General features: G+C 39.0%; 1 protein-coding gene across 4 annotated transcripts in view; it reads left to right on the top strand.

Annotated features, from left to right (window-relative positions):
- MYLK (myosin light chain kinase) overlaps positions 1-21405 on the top strand; it is a 221856-nt gene that overhangs the window by 130235 nt on the left and 70216 nt on the right. For all 4 annotated transcript variants that reach the window (XM_075028799.1, XM_075028800.1, XM_075028798.1 and 1 more), the window contains 5 exons: positions 5283-5420; positions 6409-6606; positions 7810-8056; positions 16172-16252; positions 16612-17501. In XM_075028799.1, the coding sequence (XP_074884900.1) occupies positions 5283-5420; positions 6409-6606; positions 7810-8056; positions 16172-16252; positions 16612-17501 (1554 nt within the window). The remainder of the gene's footprint in view (positions 1-5282; positions 5421-6408; positions 6607-7809; positions 8057-16171; positions 16253-16611; positions 17502-21405) is intronic.

Below are 21405 nucleotides of genomic sequence, written 5' to 3'. Positions count from 1 at the left end.
CACAAAACCAACAGCTGTGGTTAAAATTATAGTAGCTTATAAAAGCTGCCACAAATAAACTAGATTCATGGTCTGAAAACAAGTTATTGAAATGTACTTGTGTTTTATCAAGCCCACCCTATGTAGTGCTTTCTGATGTTCCTCATTAATTGCTTTGGCATGACCCACATGGGGGGAACTTAACTGCGGCAGCAGAAGTTCATTGGGGAAGGGAAAGGAAATGGAGGGAGAAAATTAACTGCCCGGGGTAGAATTTTTTCAGTCACTATAGCAGTACTGCTATGTGTTAACTCTTATATTTCTTCTTTTCATTCTTAGAGGTGAACCTACTCCTACTTGAAAGTAATAAGAAGTAAGAGTGGTGAGGGAGATGTTAAATGGCTACAGGTGATTAGAGCGCATTAACATAATAGGACGAGATCGGATCTCCTCTTTTCCACATCCTGTTGATTAAGCTTGAGGATGCATAGATATATAACAAAGTCATGCCTTTATGTTAATGTCAGACAAAATTTTCCTTAGGTTCCATATTTCCTTTCTGGTGCCAGATGTGCCATATTTTTATTGTCTGTAGTTTTGGCAGCAAAATTACCCTGTGGTGTTACAAAAGAGGTTGTTTCAGCCAGAAGCATAGTCACTTGCAGTATCTGAGCTGGGAGCTGTACCTGTGCTTTCTTCTCTTCCTTCCCCCTGCTTAGGGCCCTGAAGCCAGCTGTTACTGAAAAACATAGAATTCTGAACCCCAGCAGAGTTCATGTGGTGAACGGGGCTTTGGAGGAATAAGGGAAAGCAAGCCCTAATACTGGCCTTTCGTTGTGTGCAGCTTGCTTACTTGTGTCCTGTTTTTCTCATCTCCCTGCCCTCCATTTTCCTGGTGCAAGTCACAGATTTTGTTCCTGATGTATGAGACTAGCTAGCACCTAGCTGTGGCCAGGGAATGTGAACTTCTACGGTTGTTACACTTTCTGAAGCTACCCTCTCACAAATGGTGCCTGTTTTTTTGGTGTATAGTTTTCCTTGCACTACTTTCCTGACAAAATAATTAGCCAAGTATTTTCAAAAAGAAGTGGAATCACACAGTATCTTTTCACCATAAATGGGAACAGGAGTTATTTGCTTAAGCTTGAATGAGCAGTGTCCCTTCTTTTCCCAAGTGCCCTCCAAAATCAAATTGATTGCTGTTTTTCCAAACAAGAGCTGTAAAGGCTAAAACTGAAGAAGCCCTTAGGTATATCAAAATAAGCTGTGAAAATGTACAGCACTGTGATCTCATGGTAAAATTGTGAAATCTTAAAGCCTTCATCAGAGGAGCACTGAGTCACTGCATGGTGCTATGTAATAAATAAACAACTAATAGCATTTACAAGCTTCAGAAGAATTTGAAAATAGTTAACATTCAGGCTTTGTAATTTGGCCTCTGCATGATTGTATCAGTCCCTTCTGAGAAAACACAATGATTTTAGACTAAGACTAAATAAAACTAAATAACATATCTAAAACTGTGTTGTCTTGTGTAAAACATCTGTGAGAAACTGAAGCTGTCAGTAGTCAGTTTCATTTTTTTCTAAGTCTAGAAGTCCACAATATCAAATGTGAAATAAAGGAAGAAATGTTACATGAAATGAGCCCCTATGGTTTCTTAATGAACAAATAGTGTTTATGGATTAGAACTTAAGTCTTTTTAATTGCAAGTCAAGAAATATTAGACAATTTTTGTGATATTCTGCTTAAGCTGCTGGTGCAATAAACATGCTACCGATCAACATATACTACTGGCCAACAGTAGCATAAGATTAGAGATCCCCATTAAAAAAAATATATTGAAAAAGTAGGGGAGAATGCTGTGTTTTGAAGAAAGCCTGTTCAAGTTGTCATGGAATCAGTCTTTTTAGCCATATATTTACTGTATCCTGGATGTCACACGTTTGAAAAGGAATACTGGTTGCCTTAGCCATGGTAGCTTCTAATGGATGTATCACATTTAAAAAGGAATACTGGTTGCATTAGCCATGATAGCTTCTAATTTTTGAGCTCTTACACAGAACAGATTTCATATCTGTTGGTGCACAAATGCCTTCACTGCCCCTGTGCTCCAAAGAACATCAGCCATAGAAAGGGAGATGTTTTTACTCCTGCTTTGTAATAGGTACTGAGAAATCAAGTATTACTTCAAGGACTAAATCAAAGTGCATGTGCATTGGTATATGATAGGTTTACAAGGATAGGAATGTCTTCAGAGAAGTTATGATATGTAAGTTGCCTTTGTTTCTGCTCCTGGAGTATTCCTCAAGTTTTCAACATTTCAGACTTAATAATCCATCTTAATGTTCTGCTGCATGATTACACTGTTTCCCCTAATGCAATAATTCTTTTGTGTCTCCAGTAGCTTCTCTTGCACTGTTGAAGCTGTACCCTTTAAGTTTTTTACTACTTATAAACCATAGACTTCTGGGTTTTGATGCTTACCGTCGTAATTTTCTGTTTAAGCACAGAATGGGTATTCATACAAGAGGTCAGCGTAAACCTATGCAGTGCTTAAATTTAGTGTAAAAGCTACTTTTAAGATTTGTGTGACAGTGAGGCAGGTTCTGGCCCCCTTCATTTCAATTTGACAGCTTCACTTACAAATAGTGAGCACTGATCACAATGGCAAGTTGTTCTTCATCCTTTAATCCCGCAGGCCACTCTTTTAGGGGTAGAGGCCTGCACCCTCAGTAAATCTTCTTAATGTCACTCATATCAATAGGTCTCCTCACTAGCGTAGGATACATCTGCCTGAGATAACCTCAGAAACTGAGGCCTAACTTTTTTGTAATCTTGTTGGGTTTGTGATTCATATATGCAATTACCGTGAATTATTTGCTTGCTTCCTTTTAATGTTTATGCTCTGTGCAAGAAGGTGGTTTTATTCCAGTACATGACACTTTAATTTCTGCAGCACATATTTTGGAGGAGTTAGCATTGCTGAAAAATTCCTTTTGGGAAATGATTTTGCTATATTCCTTCTGTAGTTGCTTGCCCATTTCTTTTCAATAAGCTGAGGCTGTTAGACTGTATTGTCTTCCTCGATTACAGAAATCCATTTATTTAGACTACAAGGAACAGGCATGTCAGTCTAATAAAGCAAAGAGCCATTTGTGAGGGATGTGGAGTGCTGCTAGTACTTAATGCTGTTTGTACCAGGGCTCTACTGGAGGCAACTCGGTCTGTTCTGGGAGAATTGCTGTTAGAGCCACTACTAGAAAATTTCTTTCCTGGTCACTGTTAACGCTCTCATGGAAGCTGTTTCAGCTCTTTTTTGTTATCTGTCCTTCTCTGAAGGCTTGAACTTCTCTGATCATACCCCAAGTCTGTTTCTCTGTTGCTCTAGAACCACACAGCTGCTTTTATTTTCCTTTCTCTGCTCTCTTTTTATTGCATATCTGCCTTCTCGATTTGTAATGTTATGAATTATTTCAATAAAAGGGATAACAGAAACATTATTGTTTGTATCCTTTTCTTTCTTTTTTCTATGCCTCTTTCCTCTCTAATTACTTTCTTTTTTTTTTCTTTTTCCTCCTTTCTTCTTCTTCTTTTCCTCTTTTTTTCCCATTATATGGCTTTCTGCTTTCCCTCCCCTGTCTGTTGTAGTTTGAGGGACAAAGGGATTTTCTGCAAGGCATTAGAGTAGTGAATGAGCATGTGCTGATATTGCTTAGTACAGCAGTTGTTTGAAGCTGTTTCCCTGAGTAAACAGTAGAAAACAGAGAAATATGGTGAACCACAGAAGTTATTACTGTAGATGGGTTTGACTCAACTTCATGGCTTCTCTACAGCATTAGTCACTTACAAGCAGGTACTATAGGGAGCCCTAAGACTGATCAGTGTGACCCAATGGTGAACCAGGTATTTCAGAGGAGTAAGTCCATAACACTGAGCTGAGTAGGTCTCAGTCAGGTCCCATATTTCCATTCTCACATGCATCAATGTCTCACTGCTCAGTGCCAAGAAAAGACCTACGACATAAGCAAGCGAGACAAGATTTTGGCTAGAAAAAGCTTTGCTAGAGAAGAGGAAAAACTTCCTCTCCAGGCAGCTTCCAAATTTACATTGAGCTCAAATAACCCTGGGACAAGCTTAACTTTTTGCCTCCAGGAGGTTCAGTGGACTTGCTCAGTGAGGTGCTTTCAGTTTTTCTAATTACTATCCTTTTATGAATGGTGGTTTTTTTCTAGCCTGGCACTTTGTGTTACTTTTGCTGTAATACTGTTTTGGATGATCTTGACATACCTTTGAAAATTTTGAAGGTAGGAATAAACAAAATGAAGCTATTTTCATGTATGGACAGAAAGTAGGGTTGGCATTTTAAAGGCAAGACGTAAGATGTCCGAACTCAAGCTAAACAAAACAAAAAGTGTATCCAAGTGACCGATAAATATTTATGACTTCTTACATTTGCTCATGATCACTGCTTTGGCTTCAGAAGTGTCTTTGCTCAGGTTTTTAGAGCAGAAGTATCTCTCCTGGTCTAGTGTACCATATAGGTCACAGTTAAATGATCTTGCTTCATAGCCTCTGAATCCAAGACAGAGGAGACCACTGTGGATACTGGAAATTACATATCTATCACAGGTAGATTTTATTTTTAAGAGGGATTAATTTAACTCCAACACTCATCTTTTGATTAAAAAAGCCCTAATCCAACAGTTTGTTTTGTGATATATGTTGATAATCTCAGGTTTCAATCTTTCCCATCATCAATCAGTTGGCTAAGTGTAATACAGGAAAGGAGCATGGTGAACTCAAACCCATTGATACTGACCGTCTAACAATCTAAATGGTTTGTAGTTTCATACACAGTGGCAAATCCTATATTTCTGTGAGTTTACATTTTTAACTCATCAATCATGAGAATAGCAACTTGTAACATATCTTAAGATTTTTATGTGAATTTATCAGTGATTAAAGGCATTGAATTGTTGTTTACTAGATGTTGGGGATTTTCTTCTGAGCATATGTACTTGGGAAAAATGAGTGTAAATTTCTATGTGATACTCTGTGATATCTGTTAACAATGATTTAAGAGGATCCCTGGAGGAAGAACAGCTCCATTCGCATTTCTTGCCTTTCTGCTTGGACTACTGGCAAGGCAAAACAGCTATATTGGGTAGTTTCAGTGATTTTTGCCTTCTGAGAGCTGAAACAAGACCACTGACTCAAAATCACCTTGACCCTAGGTCAGTTAAAATTTGTCATGAAAATTGCAGTAAGAGACCCCTTTTGTTCTCTTCTTGACTTCACAGAAAAGAAGAGCAGCAAGAAGGCAGAAAGTGCACAGGCTGCCAAGTTAAACAAGACATTTGCACCCATCTTCCTTAAAGGCCTGACTGACCTCAAAGTAATGGATGGAAGTCAAGTGATAATGACTGTGGAGGTATCAGGTGTGTAGCTACAGAACAGTATTATTTAAAAATTTTAAGTCCTGCTGCAAAGTATGTGCTTTTTCCCACTGTCCTTTCCTTTTAGCAGGTGTCTTCGGATGCCATTTTTCAATTTCATGAAATCATAATCTGAAGTTTAAAAATACTGAAAGGGTCAAATTTAAATCTTTCCATGATGCTGGCAGTTGTTAGCAAATCTATTATCACAAAAATATCTATTTGAAAGTGAGGCTGGGAAAAATTGTGTTAAAATGTATCTTGCACATAGTGGAAAACATGTAACTATTGAAATTTGCTCAAGTATATTAGTTCTGGACTACCGAAACCATATTAGGGTTTTCTGTTTCTTTTTACTCTGTGCTGGTTGCAATTCGTTGTATGTAACTGTGTATAGCGAGTACAGTGTTGATGTATTTGATGTTAACACTATGGAATGGGTCCAGACTACAAGGAACCCGTTTTTTTAAAAGTAATAGCTAGGTTCGTCTAATCTGATCTGCAGGGTGGAAGAACATTGTCCAGTGTTAATGTGTTCAGACCTGTACAAGTGTTTCTTTTTTGAAATAATAATAATATGATTATGATGTTATTATTGGATCCTGCTGTTGAACTAAAACTAAATTTCAGTGGACTTGTAATACCTTTTGTTGTGAACCAAACAAGATTAGTGCTGCAGGAAAGAGGAGTCCTGGTATGAACTTTGGCAATAGAAACCCTCAATAATCACCTTTGTGGGATCTAGAACTCATTCTCCGTCTCTATTGTATACATGCCACCCTTATTCATCTGTATTTTAACTGTAATAAGACAGAGTCAGAGCTATTCCACATTACACAGCATCAACAGAGTTAATGAATTTCCTGAATGTTTCGAAGACGAAATTACAGAATCAGGTGGCAGAAAACAACCAACCTTGTTCGTTTTCTTAATCAATATATGGTGGGGTTTTGTGCGTGTCTCTGATTTTTTGTTGTTTCCTATTTTTCAGCTAACCCACCTCCTGAAATTATCTGGCTGCACAATGGGAAAGAAATCCAGGAGACAGAAGATTTCCACTTTGAGAAGAAAGGCAATGAGTACAGTCTGTACATCCAGGAAGTATTTCCTGAAGACACAGGCAAATATACCTGTGAAGCCTGGAATGAATTAGGAGAAACTCAAACCCAGGCTACATTGACAGTACAAGGTATAAAGTTCTTCTCCACCTTAGGAAACGCTAAAAGAAAACAATTCTAATGTGCTGGAGGAGTGTCTATTTAAAGTACATGAGTGTTTATAAGGTCTGTTGTGAAGGATGCTAGGAGTTCTCAGTCTCTGCATCTGAATTTAAAAAGATATTGACCAGAAGCAACCTTAAAAAAAATCGTTTTACTCTGGAACATTATGTTACTATTTAAAAAATGCATTCCTCAGTCCTACTCCTAGGGACAGCGCAAAACTTCTGCTAAATGCAGCTTCAGATTATAACTATAAGGCTTACTTAGCTATGGACTTAATGTAAACCATTTAATGATGTTTTTCTTTCTAATTAAAGCCCTGAGTATTTGGAAAAGCTGTCTAGGAGCCAGGTATCCTGGCTTTAATATTAGCATTGTAGTGGTAGCAGGTGATGAACACATGATTTCTGCAATTTGAGAACTAGCTGCAAAAAAATTGGCTTTGAATCTCCACATATGATGTAAATCCCACAGTAAACACAGTACCTACAAACACCCTGTGACTGGGCATTCACTACCTTCACGACAGGGGACTTCATTTCATCTTGCTGTATGCCAACATTTTCCCATTTTCATTACTGAGAATTATTGGAAATTAATGGGAGACTTTTATTATTTTTAATGTAAAGGATCTGAACCCCAGGATTTCAGAGAGCTGTGCCTCCAGGGGTGGATCTGTAGTCTGTTGTCACTGTCTGCTCTGGATTCAGACCTTCTTCTATTCTCTAAGCTCCCCTGAGTTCTACCCTCAGGGTCGGTCTTCTGTATTAAATGCGATTTTATGCAATTATTAATGATGATTTATTACATGAGCTCTCAACTGCACAGCAGTCATAGTACTGTCACTTGTCCTTAAAGCTATTCCTACCCATATTCTCTAAGGACAAATCTTCAAGATTCCTTTTAGGGCAGCTTTAAAGTCCCTTTGTTTTGGCCTTAATACTACCCTGGATCGAGCCAGTAAAGTGCCAAGTAAACGATTAATTTTAGTACCAACACAAGTTACTTCTAAATTTAAAGCTTGACTTATTTTCAGATTAAAAACTTATACCCTGCATGTTCAAAATAACTTTGCATGTCTGTGATTGTTTTCCCTGAAATTAGTTAGCTTGTTAGTTACATTCAAGCTTGGCATTTTTTCCTGATTTGTAAACTGTGTTTGTAAACTACAGAACCTCAGGATGGTATTCAGCCCTGGTTCATTAGCAAACCAAGATCAGTGACAGCAGCTCCTGGGCAAAATGTCCTTATATCCTGTGCCATTGCTGGAGATCCTTTCCCCACTGTTCACTGGTTTAAAGATGGGCAAGAAATAATGCCGGGAACAGCATGCGAAATCCTGCAAAATGAAGACATCTTCACACTGATCTTGAGGAATGTGCAATCTCATCATGCAGGGCAATATGAAATTCAGCTCAGGTATGTTTGCCATGAAAAGGGCTTGTTCCCTTTGAACAATTAGTTATATTTACCCTCAGGTTGAAATTCCTGCCTGAAGAAGACAAGAGTTCCCTCCTATTGGCACAAAACAGTAGGATACTAAAGCAACAAAATATTCCTGAGGGATGAAAAGAACTAATAAAACTCAAAAAGGAAAGAGGAAACACAAGAAGAGTCAGAAAGAAGAACAAAGCAGTATAGTTTCCTTTTGGGATCCTGAAAAACAAAGCTTTATGGCAGCAGTATGGGAAGAAATTTGGGTTTCTAGCAGGGGAAACCACAACCAACGTCTTGATTTTGGAGCTTTTGTTTATCATGTTTGGCATCTCTCTGGATATTTGTAAGGATGCCTGCTTTCCATGGGAACAACCTAGCCAGGAAGGGCCATTCCACAAGATTATGATCCATCTCTTTAAGGGGAGAAAGTGTTTCTTAGCCATGTTTGAAATGTCTGAATTTTTTATGGAAGTTGTAGTCTCCTTTTTCTGATGCTTCTTTGAAAAGAGGCACCCTGATGCTTCTTGTCATTCCTACAAAATTTGGAAGTGCTGTTTGGAATTTTTTTTTTTTCCTGATAAAATAACTGCCCTTTAAATGAAGAATCAGATTTGCTGGTTCTTTACCTCGTAGAAAGTGCCACAGCATTTTCCACCTCCAGTGATGAAGATTGGGTATAATTACAGATCCCCTATGTGCTTATAGAAAAATTAGTGTACAACTTTAAACTGATGTTATCATTCTATGCTATTTACTGTGCATAGATGTATCGCCTTACTTGGCTAATATTTGTGACTTTCTTTATTACAATTTATTTAACCATCATGGACATTTGAATCCATTACAGTGGAAGAAAATTATCTGCTCTGCTCCACATGCTAGCTCTTTAATGCACACAGATTAGTCCAGTAGGTAGTTTAGACAGATATTGCCCAGTATTACGAGGTGTTAGCACTGCAGTTCTGCACCACTTGCACTTGCCTGGTTTATGGTGGTTTTTGTCTTTTTTTATGCTATTAACAAGTTATTTTTGTTTCATATACTTCAGTCTAGTACAAAATTTAAAACCTGAATCGTCCTTTGCCTGCTTGCAAAGAAATTATCCATGTCTTCCTAACAAAGCAGGGAGGGCATTGCTTAATAGATTTAACCCATTTAGCCTCTAAACAGTGAGTTTAATTCTTTTATAGTTCTAGTTTATTTTCCAATCAGTGTTGCCCAAATGATGGACATGCCACTGTGTAGATGCCTAGCTGTAAGGTATGTTTCCATAGACTATCACAGGCAGCCACAAACTAGCCTCAGTTTTTTTTAGTATTTGAAGTCAGACAAGGCACTCACTTTTCACCAGGAAAGGGTGCTTTAGAAAATTATAGGAGTTGTATATCAATATTTCCTATAACAACGTTTTTCTACACTTAATTTCAAGTCTTATGACTAACATCTATGTAGGTAGAGCCATACGTGCCACGACCTTTTTGCAAATAAGCTCCTCGGTAGATTTAGACCCTTTGTGCTCTGCAATAAATTGTGAACAGACTCATTTCAGAACAATTGACTTGTTCACAATCAGCCCAGGTCATCCAGGGCATTCATAAAGCTGGTTTGTGCAGGTCATGTCTACATACATCCTTGCATCTAAGAAAAGTCTCTTTGGGGATCAGTGGCATTTCTAACACTCAGTACCTCTGGTAGGATTAGAAATGCCAGTTTGGTTTCATTAAGGTCACTAACCGCTACATGAGAGAGCAGGCCTAATTGTGAGAATTGCTACCTTCTACTGGTACATTTCCACACTTCGGTTTGTGTGCCCTGAACGTGGGCATCTTCTCTTACGATATGCTGGTGGTTTCACTTGAACTGAAAGAGAATGAGATATTTCAGCAAAACTTCAGGGGTGGAAGAAGGAAAGAGAACAGGAAGAACAAAGGAGAGCCAAGAGGGCTTTGTGGAGGACTTTGTCGTGGCTGACTTGAGCAAGTCAACATTAATGATGGGGTGTAGTTGGTGATTACCCAGGCCAAATTCATCACTGAAGACCTTTGTCAAAGTGGAAGCCTGACAATATCATGACTCTAGAACATAACAGAATGTACACTTAGAAAATAAATTGTTTCAGAAAATTAGTGGAGGAGAACAACTTTTTGGGGTGTGAGAAGAAGTTCTAGCTAGAAAACAACACAGCAGATTACATGTTAGTTTCAGTTATACCCTAATTCTTTTACTGGAGAAATAGCTGGGGATCCCACAAATATCAGTGCATTCATGTTGGCTTTTTCTAATCCATACTGAGTAAAGCTATGCTGCAATTAGAACAAGGGAAATGCTGATACCTCTTTTTACCCTGCTGTCATTTGTAAAATTTCAGTTACTGTTCGAGGAACAGAAAGCCATATGCTTTTAGGCAATTGCTTATATACTATGAATAACAGAACTGACTGCCTCAGGAATACCCAAGGAGCCAAATGTCAGCTATATATGTTTGTAATAGAGCTAAAATAATTTTCAGCAGCAAATAGTCTTGTCTAAATAGCTTTTGAACTGCCCGCATTTGTCTTGAATACTTGATTGAGAATTGTTTATATATTCAGAAACAGTCTTAACAGTACCTGAGAGGAGAGCTGCGTTTAGTGTCTTTCTCTCAAAAACTCCTAAAAGTCCATTAAAACTATGGAATAACTGAGAAACCACAAGTCAATACACTGAAGAGTTTATAGAGAAGTTGACAGTGGGCTATTTTTAGACATAATCATTTTCTTTTCAAATAAAATGTGCAGCTCCTTTTCATGTATTAATTTTAGAAGCATGTTGCATAGCTGCTTTTAGGGAGTCATTCCTTCTCTAACTCCCTTAATTTAGTCTGGGCATAGTTTCCTACCAGTGTTAATTATTTTCCAATTTTCTTCTCCATTATTCTTAAGCTCTAAATTCTGTCTTAATACCTCCACAATTCTCCTTTTGTGTTGGCTGCTCACAAATTAAAACTCTGGTCTTAAAAATTTGGATTTAACAAAAGATCTATTTGTCTCTTCCTAGTTCTTTCTCCTTTCATCAGAGTGAGCTGACAAGGGTATGTAGCCCAGTGTGATCCATGAATGATTGCTGGTTGGCTTTCTGTCTTTCCATCCCTCAGCATTATTTAGAGTATGTTTGCTTTGTCTTTTACTATATAACAGACTACTAAGTCTGACTTTTAAGAGGGTAGTCATTGTAGCCTCTCCTGGTCCTTGTTTTAAACCTACACAGACCTCTGATTCCTCTACACTTGCATTCTTCATTTTAATTGCCCTAGTAATGTTCCGTTGAGCCTGTTATTGCTCAGGTCTCAAGGAATGGTGTTGCATAAATATAAAAAGAACAACAGATTCACCCACCACTGTGGTTCATCTGTTGAAATTTAAATATTTTACAGCCTGCAAAATGCTGGCGCGTGCAGATGAGGGATAAGAAATCAGTCAGAGTCTCTGTGAAACCATTGTGATTGAAATAGGAAATAACAATTGTTTTCTGACTCAGAAAACTAGACATCTTTTTCTCCTGCTGTCCTTTGCATACTTCCAGTGATGCAAGAACTGGTATGCTTTTATCCCAGTATGACTTTCCCATGTTCTTTCAGTCAGTGTGTACATCATAAATGAAGAGGTAAGCGAAGAAATTGGGAGTACTGAACAGAGACTGTGTTTGTTGAGTAAAGCCTTTATTTTTATAACAGCACAGTCAACATGAGAGACCTCAAAAATCCTCCTGCAGTTCCTTAAAAAAATCATCTGCTTTGTTTACCTTTGTCTTCTCAGATGCTGAGTATTTCTCTTCTCTCCCACTCCATCTTCCATAGAAGTTTGGTTACTGTTGATTAATCTTATTTAGAGATTCTGATAATCTGATTAAAATCAGAGGTAAACATTCATCTTATAAATCAGTGGTACCTCAAATACTCTGCAACTCACATTATATAAAAAGCAGTTGTAAGATTACATTCCATTGCACCAAACAGTAAATATAGTTCTGTCTTCCTGTAAAATACAGTTGCAAACCTTGTTTTCTGCTATCAACACATTGTCTATTTTTAGGAAAGAAAACCATACCCCTTCCCATTCCATTCTCCCACTCAATGCTGTAAAATGCAAACAAAATGATTGGTCTTTCAGGTATAAAAAACTTTTGGCCAAACCCTCAAGTGAGGTAAATCAGCACATCCTCTTTGAAGCCAGTAGAGCTACTCTGCTTTATGTCAGCTAAAGTTGTGATCCAGTAGATTAGTTGCTTTCTTTGGGTCTAAAGCTTCATGAAGTCTGGACTTTCTCTGCATTTAACTAACTCACAAAAGAGTTGCAAAACCTCATTCTGAGGCTTTGCAGTTACCTGCACTGAAGCACCAGCTGTAGCTAGGGATCAACTTCTTTGCTCCTTTCAGTTCATTCTTAAAACAAAATGTAATTTACTCTGCAATACGTGTTTCACACTTGGTAGGCCAGTAGGAATTTTCGGTGTGTGAAACACGTATTGCAGAGTAAATTACACTGTAATTAACAGTGCTTTTTTTTCCTCTTCCTCCAGAGAGTGCTTCCTAGGGACGCACAGACAATAAGTCTCATCTAAGGTTCAGTGAAAATATTTGAGTAGATTCTGCCAAGAAACTAGTATTTCAAGATATTTTGAACATAAAAGCCATTCCAGGGAAAACTGATCCCACAATAGGACAGAGAGCTATTTTTAAAATTGCTTCAGGCTTTGCAGCTGGGGTTTTATTTGTTTTTGGTGGATTTTTTTTATTATTATTCCTTGACATTTTAAAGAGAAGTCCTGTGCATGGGCATTCTACAGAACAATACTGCAAAAGTCAACACTTCCAGACACTTCTTTATTGCATAGCTACTAAGCATAGGTTTTATCCATGTCTGTCATTATTCCACAGTAATAGAGCCACTAAGATCTGTCTTTGTCTAGGGTTTTGTTGATAAAATGCCAGCACAGAGAACCTCAAGTTGCAGAAGTAAGACTGTTATTGCCAAGATTCAAAACAGCAAATGTGAAAGACTTGAAGTAGTACTTGTGTACTGCAAAGCTCTATTTTTTCTAGCTGCCTCCACATATCTTGCCTTGCCTATGTTCTGAAATTGCATAAATGTAAAAGTATTTACAAAGTTTCCAGAATTATTCTTCATTGAATTTAGCATCTAAACCATCCAGTCCTTCTTAATTTTTCTTGGCTTGTTTCTCTTTTTCCATCTTGTGATCTCCAAGGTGAGTCAGTGTTGTTAACTTCACCTTTTTAGACTCTGCAACTGAATTCAGAAGACAAAATTATGTTCTCCCTGCTCCTAAAATCATTAGCAAAACTCACTTTGATTTCACTGGGAGCAGGACTTTCCCTGAGAAGGCTACACTTTTGAACAGGGATATGATGAATCAGACACAGACTCAAGATTTGTATCCAGTGGTCTAGTTTTCAGCCATTCACTTGAATCAGAAATCATAATTAAGATCAAAAAAACTACCTTCTAAATAATTTTTCCATCTAGGTACTTCTATGTCCCACTGTTGCCATAATTTGTAAGTACTTCCCAAGGTTTTAAAAATAGAAAGAACAAAATGCTCTCCTGCTTTCTCACCCCCTTCTTTATTTTCCAAACCCTGTGAAAAATAGCTTAGTTTAGAGAGGTTTACTTTGCCTTCCTTAGTTGCTTCTCAGCCTATGTGAAGAATTTGCAGAGGGAAAGATGCATTGCAGAAATGGGGCCTGCAGAAATGCTATTCTTCTTCACAGTGGTCAGGACCACATTCAGTATCCCTAGAACCCTCTCCTGGGACAGTGCTGTCTCTGTTACTTTAACCTCGCCCACTGGTGACACAATTCTTGTAGGCAAATATTTTTGCCATACAGTCATGACAGAAGCTGAGCAGTGGTGCCTCCCTATTTGATGTATGCTGTAAATTGTCTATACTTCAGCTTGCGTAGCTTCTCCTACTTTGTCAGCTTTGGATTGGTTTTAAATCCTAAAGGAAGAGTAATTGAGCTCTAGGAGAGTTACGGGAGGGATCTTCTCGTAAACCAACAGCCTGCTAACAGGCCTGTAGCAGTGGTGAATGAGAAAGTACTTGAGCAGTTTCAGAGTGTGTCTGCTTTTCTTAAAAGCTTCTGAGAAGCAGGAAAAAATTCATGAGTTTCAATAGTGGCAAAAGGGCCCAGTTTGAAATGCATTGTTTGAAGACAACAGGTTGTCAGCAGTGTTGGTACCCTGCCATCATTTGATGCCAATCAGTGTGTTGGGAGGTGACGTGCAATTCTTTCTATTTATCTTTCCTTTTGTCTTTCCTTTTTTCTATTTTTCTTGCTTCCAAATGGAGGTCACACATAGGAGGAAGTAAGAATGGCAGGTCTCCAGTGCAGGACTGAGTTACTCTCTGCATTGACTTGGATCGTCTCTTGCCATTTGGACAGTTTCTCTTTGGTACTCAGATGTTCTCTAGCCTTTTGTATTGAAGGAAATTCAGGTTGTGGCTTTCAGTGCTGTCCTTATGGATTGCGTTCAATAACAGTTTCTAGTGTACATATTCTGACTTGTTGGATATGAAGTGTTGAAAACATATATATGGCTTCTTGTTGATAATGGTCTTAAGGTCAAATAAGATGTGTTCCTTCCTGCAGGACCTTTGCTTTGCAATTCAGTTACTTTGGTCAACCCCACTAATTTCTTCTTGGCATTAAAGGCTTGATTTTCATATTAGGCTGATCCACTGTTTCATTTTCTAAAGCAACAGAAAGCAAGGGAAATCTATCTGAAAATGTGAAGGCACTAATTACTATTATAAAGACATAACTTAGTGCTGCATCTGTGTTGATGAACCTGCTTACTGTGTGACTTCATTGCAAAGTTGCAAATGGGTGAAATTATAGTTTATTCACCCAAACAGAACCTTGTCTAGAAATGTATTTCCATGCACTATTTAAAAACCAGGTCAGACAATATGCTTATGGCAAACTAACAGAAAGGCACTCCTGCGTCTGCGTTTTAAACTTCAGGCCAAAGTGGACTTGAAGGTGCTCTTGTCTAGCAAGTCTTTTGAAAGGAGAACACAGCTGGGAAAACCCGCCTCTCTTTCCTTCCTCCCCCCAACGCACATCTGTTTTGTTCATGTCCAGGAAATGTTTTCAGTAGCAAAAATCATTTTTGTTTGAAAAAGAAAAATCATCCAGGAGTTTGTAGTCTATTTACAAGCTTAAACTGGGAAGGACGAAAGTGTTTTCACTAATAAAAGATATCTCCAGCCCTTAATCGGTTCAAGTCTGGTTTTTTAATAGCAGTTCAGGGGAGCAGTGGCAACCGTTACACAACTGCTGTCCTGGGGGAGTTAAATTTTGCTTTTGGCATCTCCTGTGTTAAGTGGAGAAGAGCCATTTGGGGCTAGAAGAATGATATATATCTGTGGGAGGGAGGGAGCAGCAGGGGTGGGGGGAGCACTTTAATGAATTCTTTAATGGGAGCCCTTTCCAGAAGGCATCTATGGTATTCCTCTGCAAAAGGAAGAATAAGTACTCAGCACCATATATGGTGACACTTTTATGTTTTTTAATATAAACATGTACAGGCTGAAGCAATCTATGTAGATGGGTTTTGCTGATTGGTTGGGCTGGCGGGAAGGGAAGGAAATGAGACCCTGCTTTTAATATCTTAACATTAGAAAACTTAAGAGCTTGGTTTTGAATAAATAAACAGTAGGCAGAGTTGGAAAGATTTTCAACTTTGCAAAATAGCCCCTTCCTCTGCCTTGATTTTCCAGCTTTTGTATTTGTTTTCCTTTAGCTTGTTTGTTTGCAGCTGTTTCATTCTGTAAATTGCTTTGATTTTTGTTCGGGGAGTATGTGGTTCCCAGTGTAGACAGCAACAGAACAGTAAAAGCTGTTTGAGATAGCTTGGCTCCAAATATAAAGGGACCTTATCCACTCAGTCAACCACCACAATACTGGGCATAGGAAAGGAGGATGCCACACTGGGTTTGAGGTGCTTTAGTGCAACACACAATCACTTAGCTGTGGCAAGTTACAGTTTTGGAGGGAGAAACCTCTGCTTTTCTGATTTCAGTTAAATATTTCAGGAACCAAGTTGGAGAATGCAGCTGCCAGGTGTCTCTGATGTTGCGGGAGAGTTCAGCTTCCAGAGCAGAAATGCTCAGAGAGTGAGTATTTTTCCCAGGGACTTGCATGGGTGGGTTCTATTTTTTGCTCCGTTAATTCCCTGCCCTTACAGACCCAGGCTGGCTGCTGTTCAACCTAATCCCCAAATGTGACCCAACAAATTGTTTTCATCATACAGGCTAAGCACACTGTACCAAGCCAGAGTAGAGAAGATCTTTTTTGTTTGTGCCCTTATATGGCTCCTGAAGTCATCATTGATGCAATGAACTAATGGAGTGTGCTCCTCTAATCAACCTCCCCTTCTATAAACACATTTTGTTCCTGCTTTGAGATTGTTCCCTGACATTTTTAAACCAGCCCCTTTCCTGGCTCTCTCTTTCTTTTCTTTTTCGGATCATAGTGGGAGGGAAACAGCCAGCTCTGGAGAGCGAAGAGATGGTGGAGACCATGGTAAACTAACATTCGGTAGAACAAGTGGCTTTAGAAAGAACAGCAGTGAAACCAGAGCAGCTGAGGAAGAGCAGGAAGACGTCCGAGGAGTGCTGAAGAGGCGAGTGGAAACTCGGGAACACACAGAGGAGAGCTTGAGGCAGCAGGAAGCTGAGCAACTTGATTTCCGTGACATTTTAGGCAAGAAAGTCAGCACCAAAAGTTTTTCTGAGGAGGAACTGAAAGAAATCCCAGCCGAGCAAATGGACTTCCGCGCAAACCTGCAGCGGCAGGTCAAACCCAAGACCTTGTCAGAGGAGGAAAGGAAAGTTCATGCTCCTCAGCAGGTGGACTTCCGCTCTGTGCTGGCCAAGAAAGGCACCCCAAAAACCCCGTTGCCAGAGAAGGTGCCACCTCCTAAACCAGCCATTACAGATTTCAGATCTGTGCTGGGCTCAAAGAAAAAGCCACCTGCAGAGAATGGCAGCGCTAGTACCCCAGCACCAAATGCCCGCACCAATTCTGAAGCTCAGAATGCGACCCCCAATTCTCAAGCCCCTGTTGCCAAACCAGCAGTGAAAAAAGAAGAGAAGAATGACAGAAACTGTGAACATGGGTGTGCAGTGGTGGATGGCGGAATAACTGTGAAAAAAGCTGAAAACAAAGTAACAGCAAGCAAACCGCCAGCAAGCAAAGGAACAGCACCCTCCTTTACAGAGAAGCTTCAGGATGCTCAAGTAGTAGATGGTGAAAAATTGGTCTTACAATGTCGGATTTCCTCTGATCCCCCTGCAGCTGTCACCTGGACTCTAGACAGCAAAACCATTAAATCATCAAAGTCCATTGTCATCTCCCAAGAAGGTAAATTAATTGAATTACAAGCCAGCTGGATGGCACACTGTTATATCTGGCTCTTGATTAATAATATTTAGTTCATTAAAGGTAACGGAATACTGTATTTAAGTCCTGTGCCAGTAACTGTTTCCAGATGCAACTTTCTTGTTATTTCAGTGGAGTACACAAGGAACAGTATTGTTTGACATTTCTTGCAGATTCTCCTTTAACAGCTTGCAGATGTAATTTTTATAAAGTTGAACTTCTTGCATTTTTAAATGCTGTTTACATTGCTAACGCTGTTTAAGGAGCTGGTACATGACGTTTATTTAAGCTGAACTTTAAGGATTAGAACATTGAAAACAGAATAATATTACTGCTGGTTTACAAATTCTGATTTAATTCTTCCGTATGTTTAATATTTCAGGCTTCTTATTGCAATAAGAAACACAGAAGCAAAGAGGGGCTGTGTTATAGAAGGAAATTACTAAAACTGCAAGTTACATAGTTAAGATCAGAGTTGAGAATTGATTTCAAGTGTATTTAATGCCCCACCACAGATACTTCTGTTGCCTTTACAGACACTGAAATATTTGAACCCCACTGGCCTGACAATTTTTAACTAATTTCAAAACAGTACAGACTTTGGTAAAAGTCCTCAGAGAGAACACTTACTGTTGTCAGATTGAGTAATTTCTTTATATTCCACATTCTGGATAATCAAACCCTACTAGACTGTTTTTTTATGAATGTTAATATTGTATCTAGACAAAATATATTTTTCTTGGGACCAAAATAGGGAGGATAATTGATAATACAAAAAAAACTTCTTTACTTCATATTTGTTTCATAAAACACTAAGGGAATTATATAGAGAATGACACTCTCCTGCATGTTGTAGTAAAAAAGTTCATGTTCACATGAAGAATTATAACTTGACACAGGGGTCTGCAGTCTTAAGTGTGAATCTTTCTTCATTTAATCCAGACTATTTTCAGTATTATTAAATGAGAACTAAATGAATACGCACAATGGTTCACCACAACCAGTCAATCTTTGTGCCGGGTTCCAAGCATTGAAACGTGAGGATTCATTTCAAATAGATGCAGTCAGAAACAAGGTTGCCTTCAGATGGGGGCTGGGGGGTGGGGGGAAGGTACCCGAGTACTACATTAAGGGGATACCAAAGTAAGTAGATGGAGAGAGGGAAATGGTTGCAGGTGCATTGTGTCTAGCATGTGTCTGAAGTAGCATAAAAAATTTATGAGCACATGATGATTTTCACCAGAAGGGACTGTATAGAATAGGGTTAACTGTCACGTACATGAGAAAAAGTTGACTAGTGGTAATGCCATCCTTGTAAAAAGGACTGACGGGATCAGGAAGGTGGGAGACTGCAATTTAATCAGCCTTACATTGGAAGCAGTATTTCAAGGGTTTTCTTGGAGTTGCTCAGAGAGAAAAGAAATTATGTATCCCAAAGTTTCATGTCTCCTATCAAAGTACATCAGATAAACAGCACCTCTGTATCAAAGCTTCTGAGCTATGGTGGAGCCTCCTAAAGTCCCAAAGCTTTAGTGTTGTGGTGCTGCAGAAAGCTGTTTTCTTGACTGAAATAAACTGAGTAATTGACTGTTACGATCCCCCAACTCATGTTCACTTTATAAATGGTACTGTGGAGCTAAAAATCCAGTGTAGTTGTGTTTACAGTGAAGTGATCCTCATGTACAAAAATGCTCTACCACCTGCCTGAGCAGGGCATGTGACTTATCCCATCCAGTTTGTCTGGGCTAGGTGACACTGTTGGTCATAACATCCCAGAGCTGGCATTTTGTCAGAATGTCACACTTTAGCAGTGCTTTCCACTGAGGTAAGGAGCAAAGGTCACCACTGGATAAGGAATCCTCTGTTTGAGGACAGCTTCTTGCAGGGAGTGAAGAAACTGTCCTTATGTTTGAGTTGTACCTGAATTATTACACTAGTATCATGCTTAGGTAGTCAGTATTATCGGTACTTCAAAGTCATGCTTTCTTTTGCACGTATTTGCAGAGGATCTTAGAAAGAAATATTACACAGGGAAGTAAATGCTAGTTTTCTCCTTTAATGGAAAGAAATGGAATGAAGATTAGAACTACTTTTTTTTTTAAACCCTATTACATACCCTCTGTTACACTGAAGGGATGCATTGCATGATGGTCAATTTAGGTTTTTTCCTGACAGTACCTGCTAGCTTTGGCACTTGGAGAAGAATGTGTTGCTGCTCCCCCACTGTGAGATGCTTTCATGCCAACTGTTAAGTAATTAACTAGGTATGCATGATACTTACTTTAAGTAAGTTTCAGTTTTCTTAGATATTGATTTTTCTCTTTTCCCCTAGTTAGGAACCCATAAATAGTTGAAGGAACCAAGGGAGGAGAAGGAATAATTAGAGCTACAGACTAGAATTGAGAAATAACAACTTCAGGATGAGTATCAGTACCATAGAGAAACTGTATGGAATAGCATCACAGAATGTGTTTGGAGCAGCTTTAAACAGAGAGCACAACAATAAAACTGGATGCAGTACTCAGCAGCCCGATGCCAAAATCCTAGGTTCCACCTTTTGCCCCAAACACTGAAAAGGCAGCTTCGTCACACCCACAGGTATCATGTCCTTCAGCAGCAGTGCCTTTGGCCAACCTTGGAGCAGCATTTAATGGGCTCTGGAGATAATCCCCTAGAGTCATCCTCAGCTGAAAGAAGGTTGAGTCTGTGGAGAAGGAGCAGAATTCAGAGCAAATGGACCTAGCTCACATTAATGGGCTTAGATCTTGCAAAGCCATTTTTTATTTCTGCAGCATGACCTTGCTCCTCTTGTGTTCAGCAACAAAATCCACTATGAAAGTGGATAGACTTGGTCTGTTCTTACCTATTTCACCAACTGGTTTTGTGCTGCCGTGATGTTTGGTGGTGACCACTGGTTGTATCTATCAAAAATTTTCTGGAGGTATCTCACAGAAGAATAACTTACTTGTTCTTAGTGAGTTGGACACTGGAAAATCCTCCATCTAGAGTGAGACATGTCTATCTGCTTCTTATCATACAAGTCCATCTTAGTTAGTATGGGCCACTGGCCCACAAGCTGTTCAATAAGTAACACATGAACCTGCAGAATGCCATGTATTTGTCATTTGGAAATTAAATTAACCCTCTCTGTCATTACCAGAAAGCAAAAAGAGACAGCAGTTTGCTGATCTCCTGGTGCTAAACATGTCGTGAAGGTAAATACCGAAGATCTGGTTTCAGGACCATGCCCACCTGAGAAAACAGGTGGCATATTTGCCCAGGAAAGGCAGACTTAAAAGTACACTTGTGTGTAACAAGTTCACAGGATAGACAAACTAACTAGTCTCTTTGTGTAGTCATTCACTGAAAGTAACTTTCCTTGGCATATTTGTCCCAGCTGATAGTAACACCCTTTACCTGTTAGAAACAACTCTATTCACACGTCTCCTCTCTGTTTGAAGAGGCTAACACTACATTGCCTGTCCAAGGCAGTTTAGCTGTTAGCATGCAAGAGAAGGGGGGACGTTAGGCCCACTTCTGTATAATCGGAGAAGCCCGAGTTCAAACACCAGGATCAGAATAATCACTGATTGGTAAGGTCTTTGGCAAAGGAAAAAATAAATCCTGCTCCAAAAAAGACCTTCATCTTCAGGCATATTTATGCTGTATATGTGCTGTATTCTAATACTTAATCTAGGGCTTGCAACATATTCTATTATTCCATAGTTAGGTTTACGTTAGCAATTAGAAATCAGAATCCGGGCAGCATTATACTGAATGTCACAATCACAACGTATCTAAGATCAATCTCATTCCTTCCATTTTACATGTCAACTATTACTGTTTCGTTTCCCTTTGGAATCATGAACACCAATACTTGTTTCTC

This window comes from Buteo buteo, chromosome 5, assembly GCF_964188355.1.
Source record: "Buteo buteo chromosome 5, bButBut1.hap1.1, whole genome shotgun sequence".
NCBI lineage: Eukaryota > Metazoa > Chordata > Aves > Accipitriformes > Accipitridae > Buteo > Buteo buteo.
Note: the sequence above shows the minus strand (reverse complement) of the source record. Positions and strands in the feature narration are given on the sequence as shown.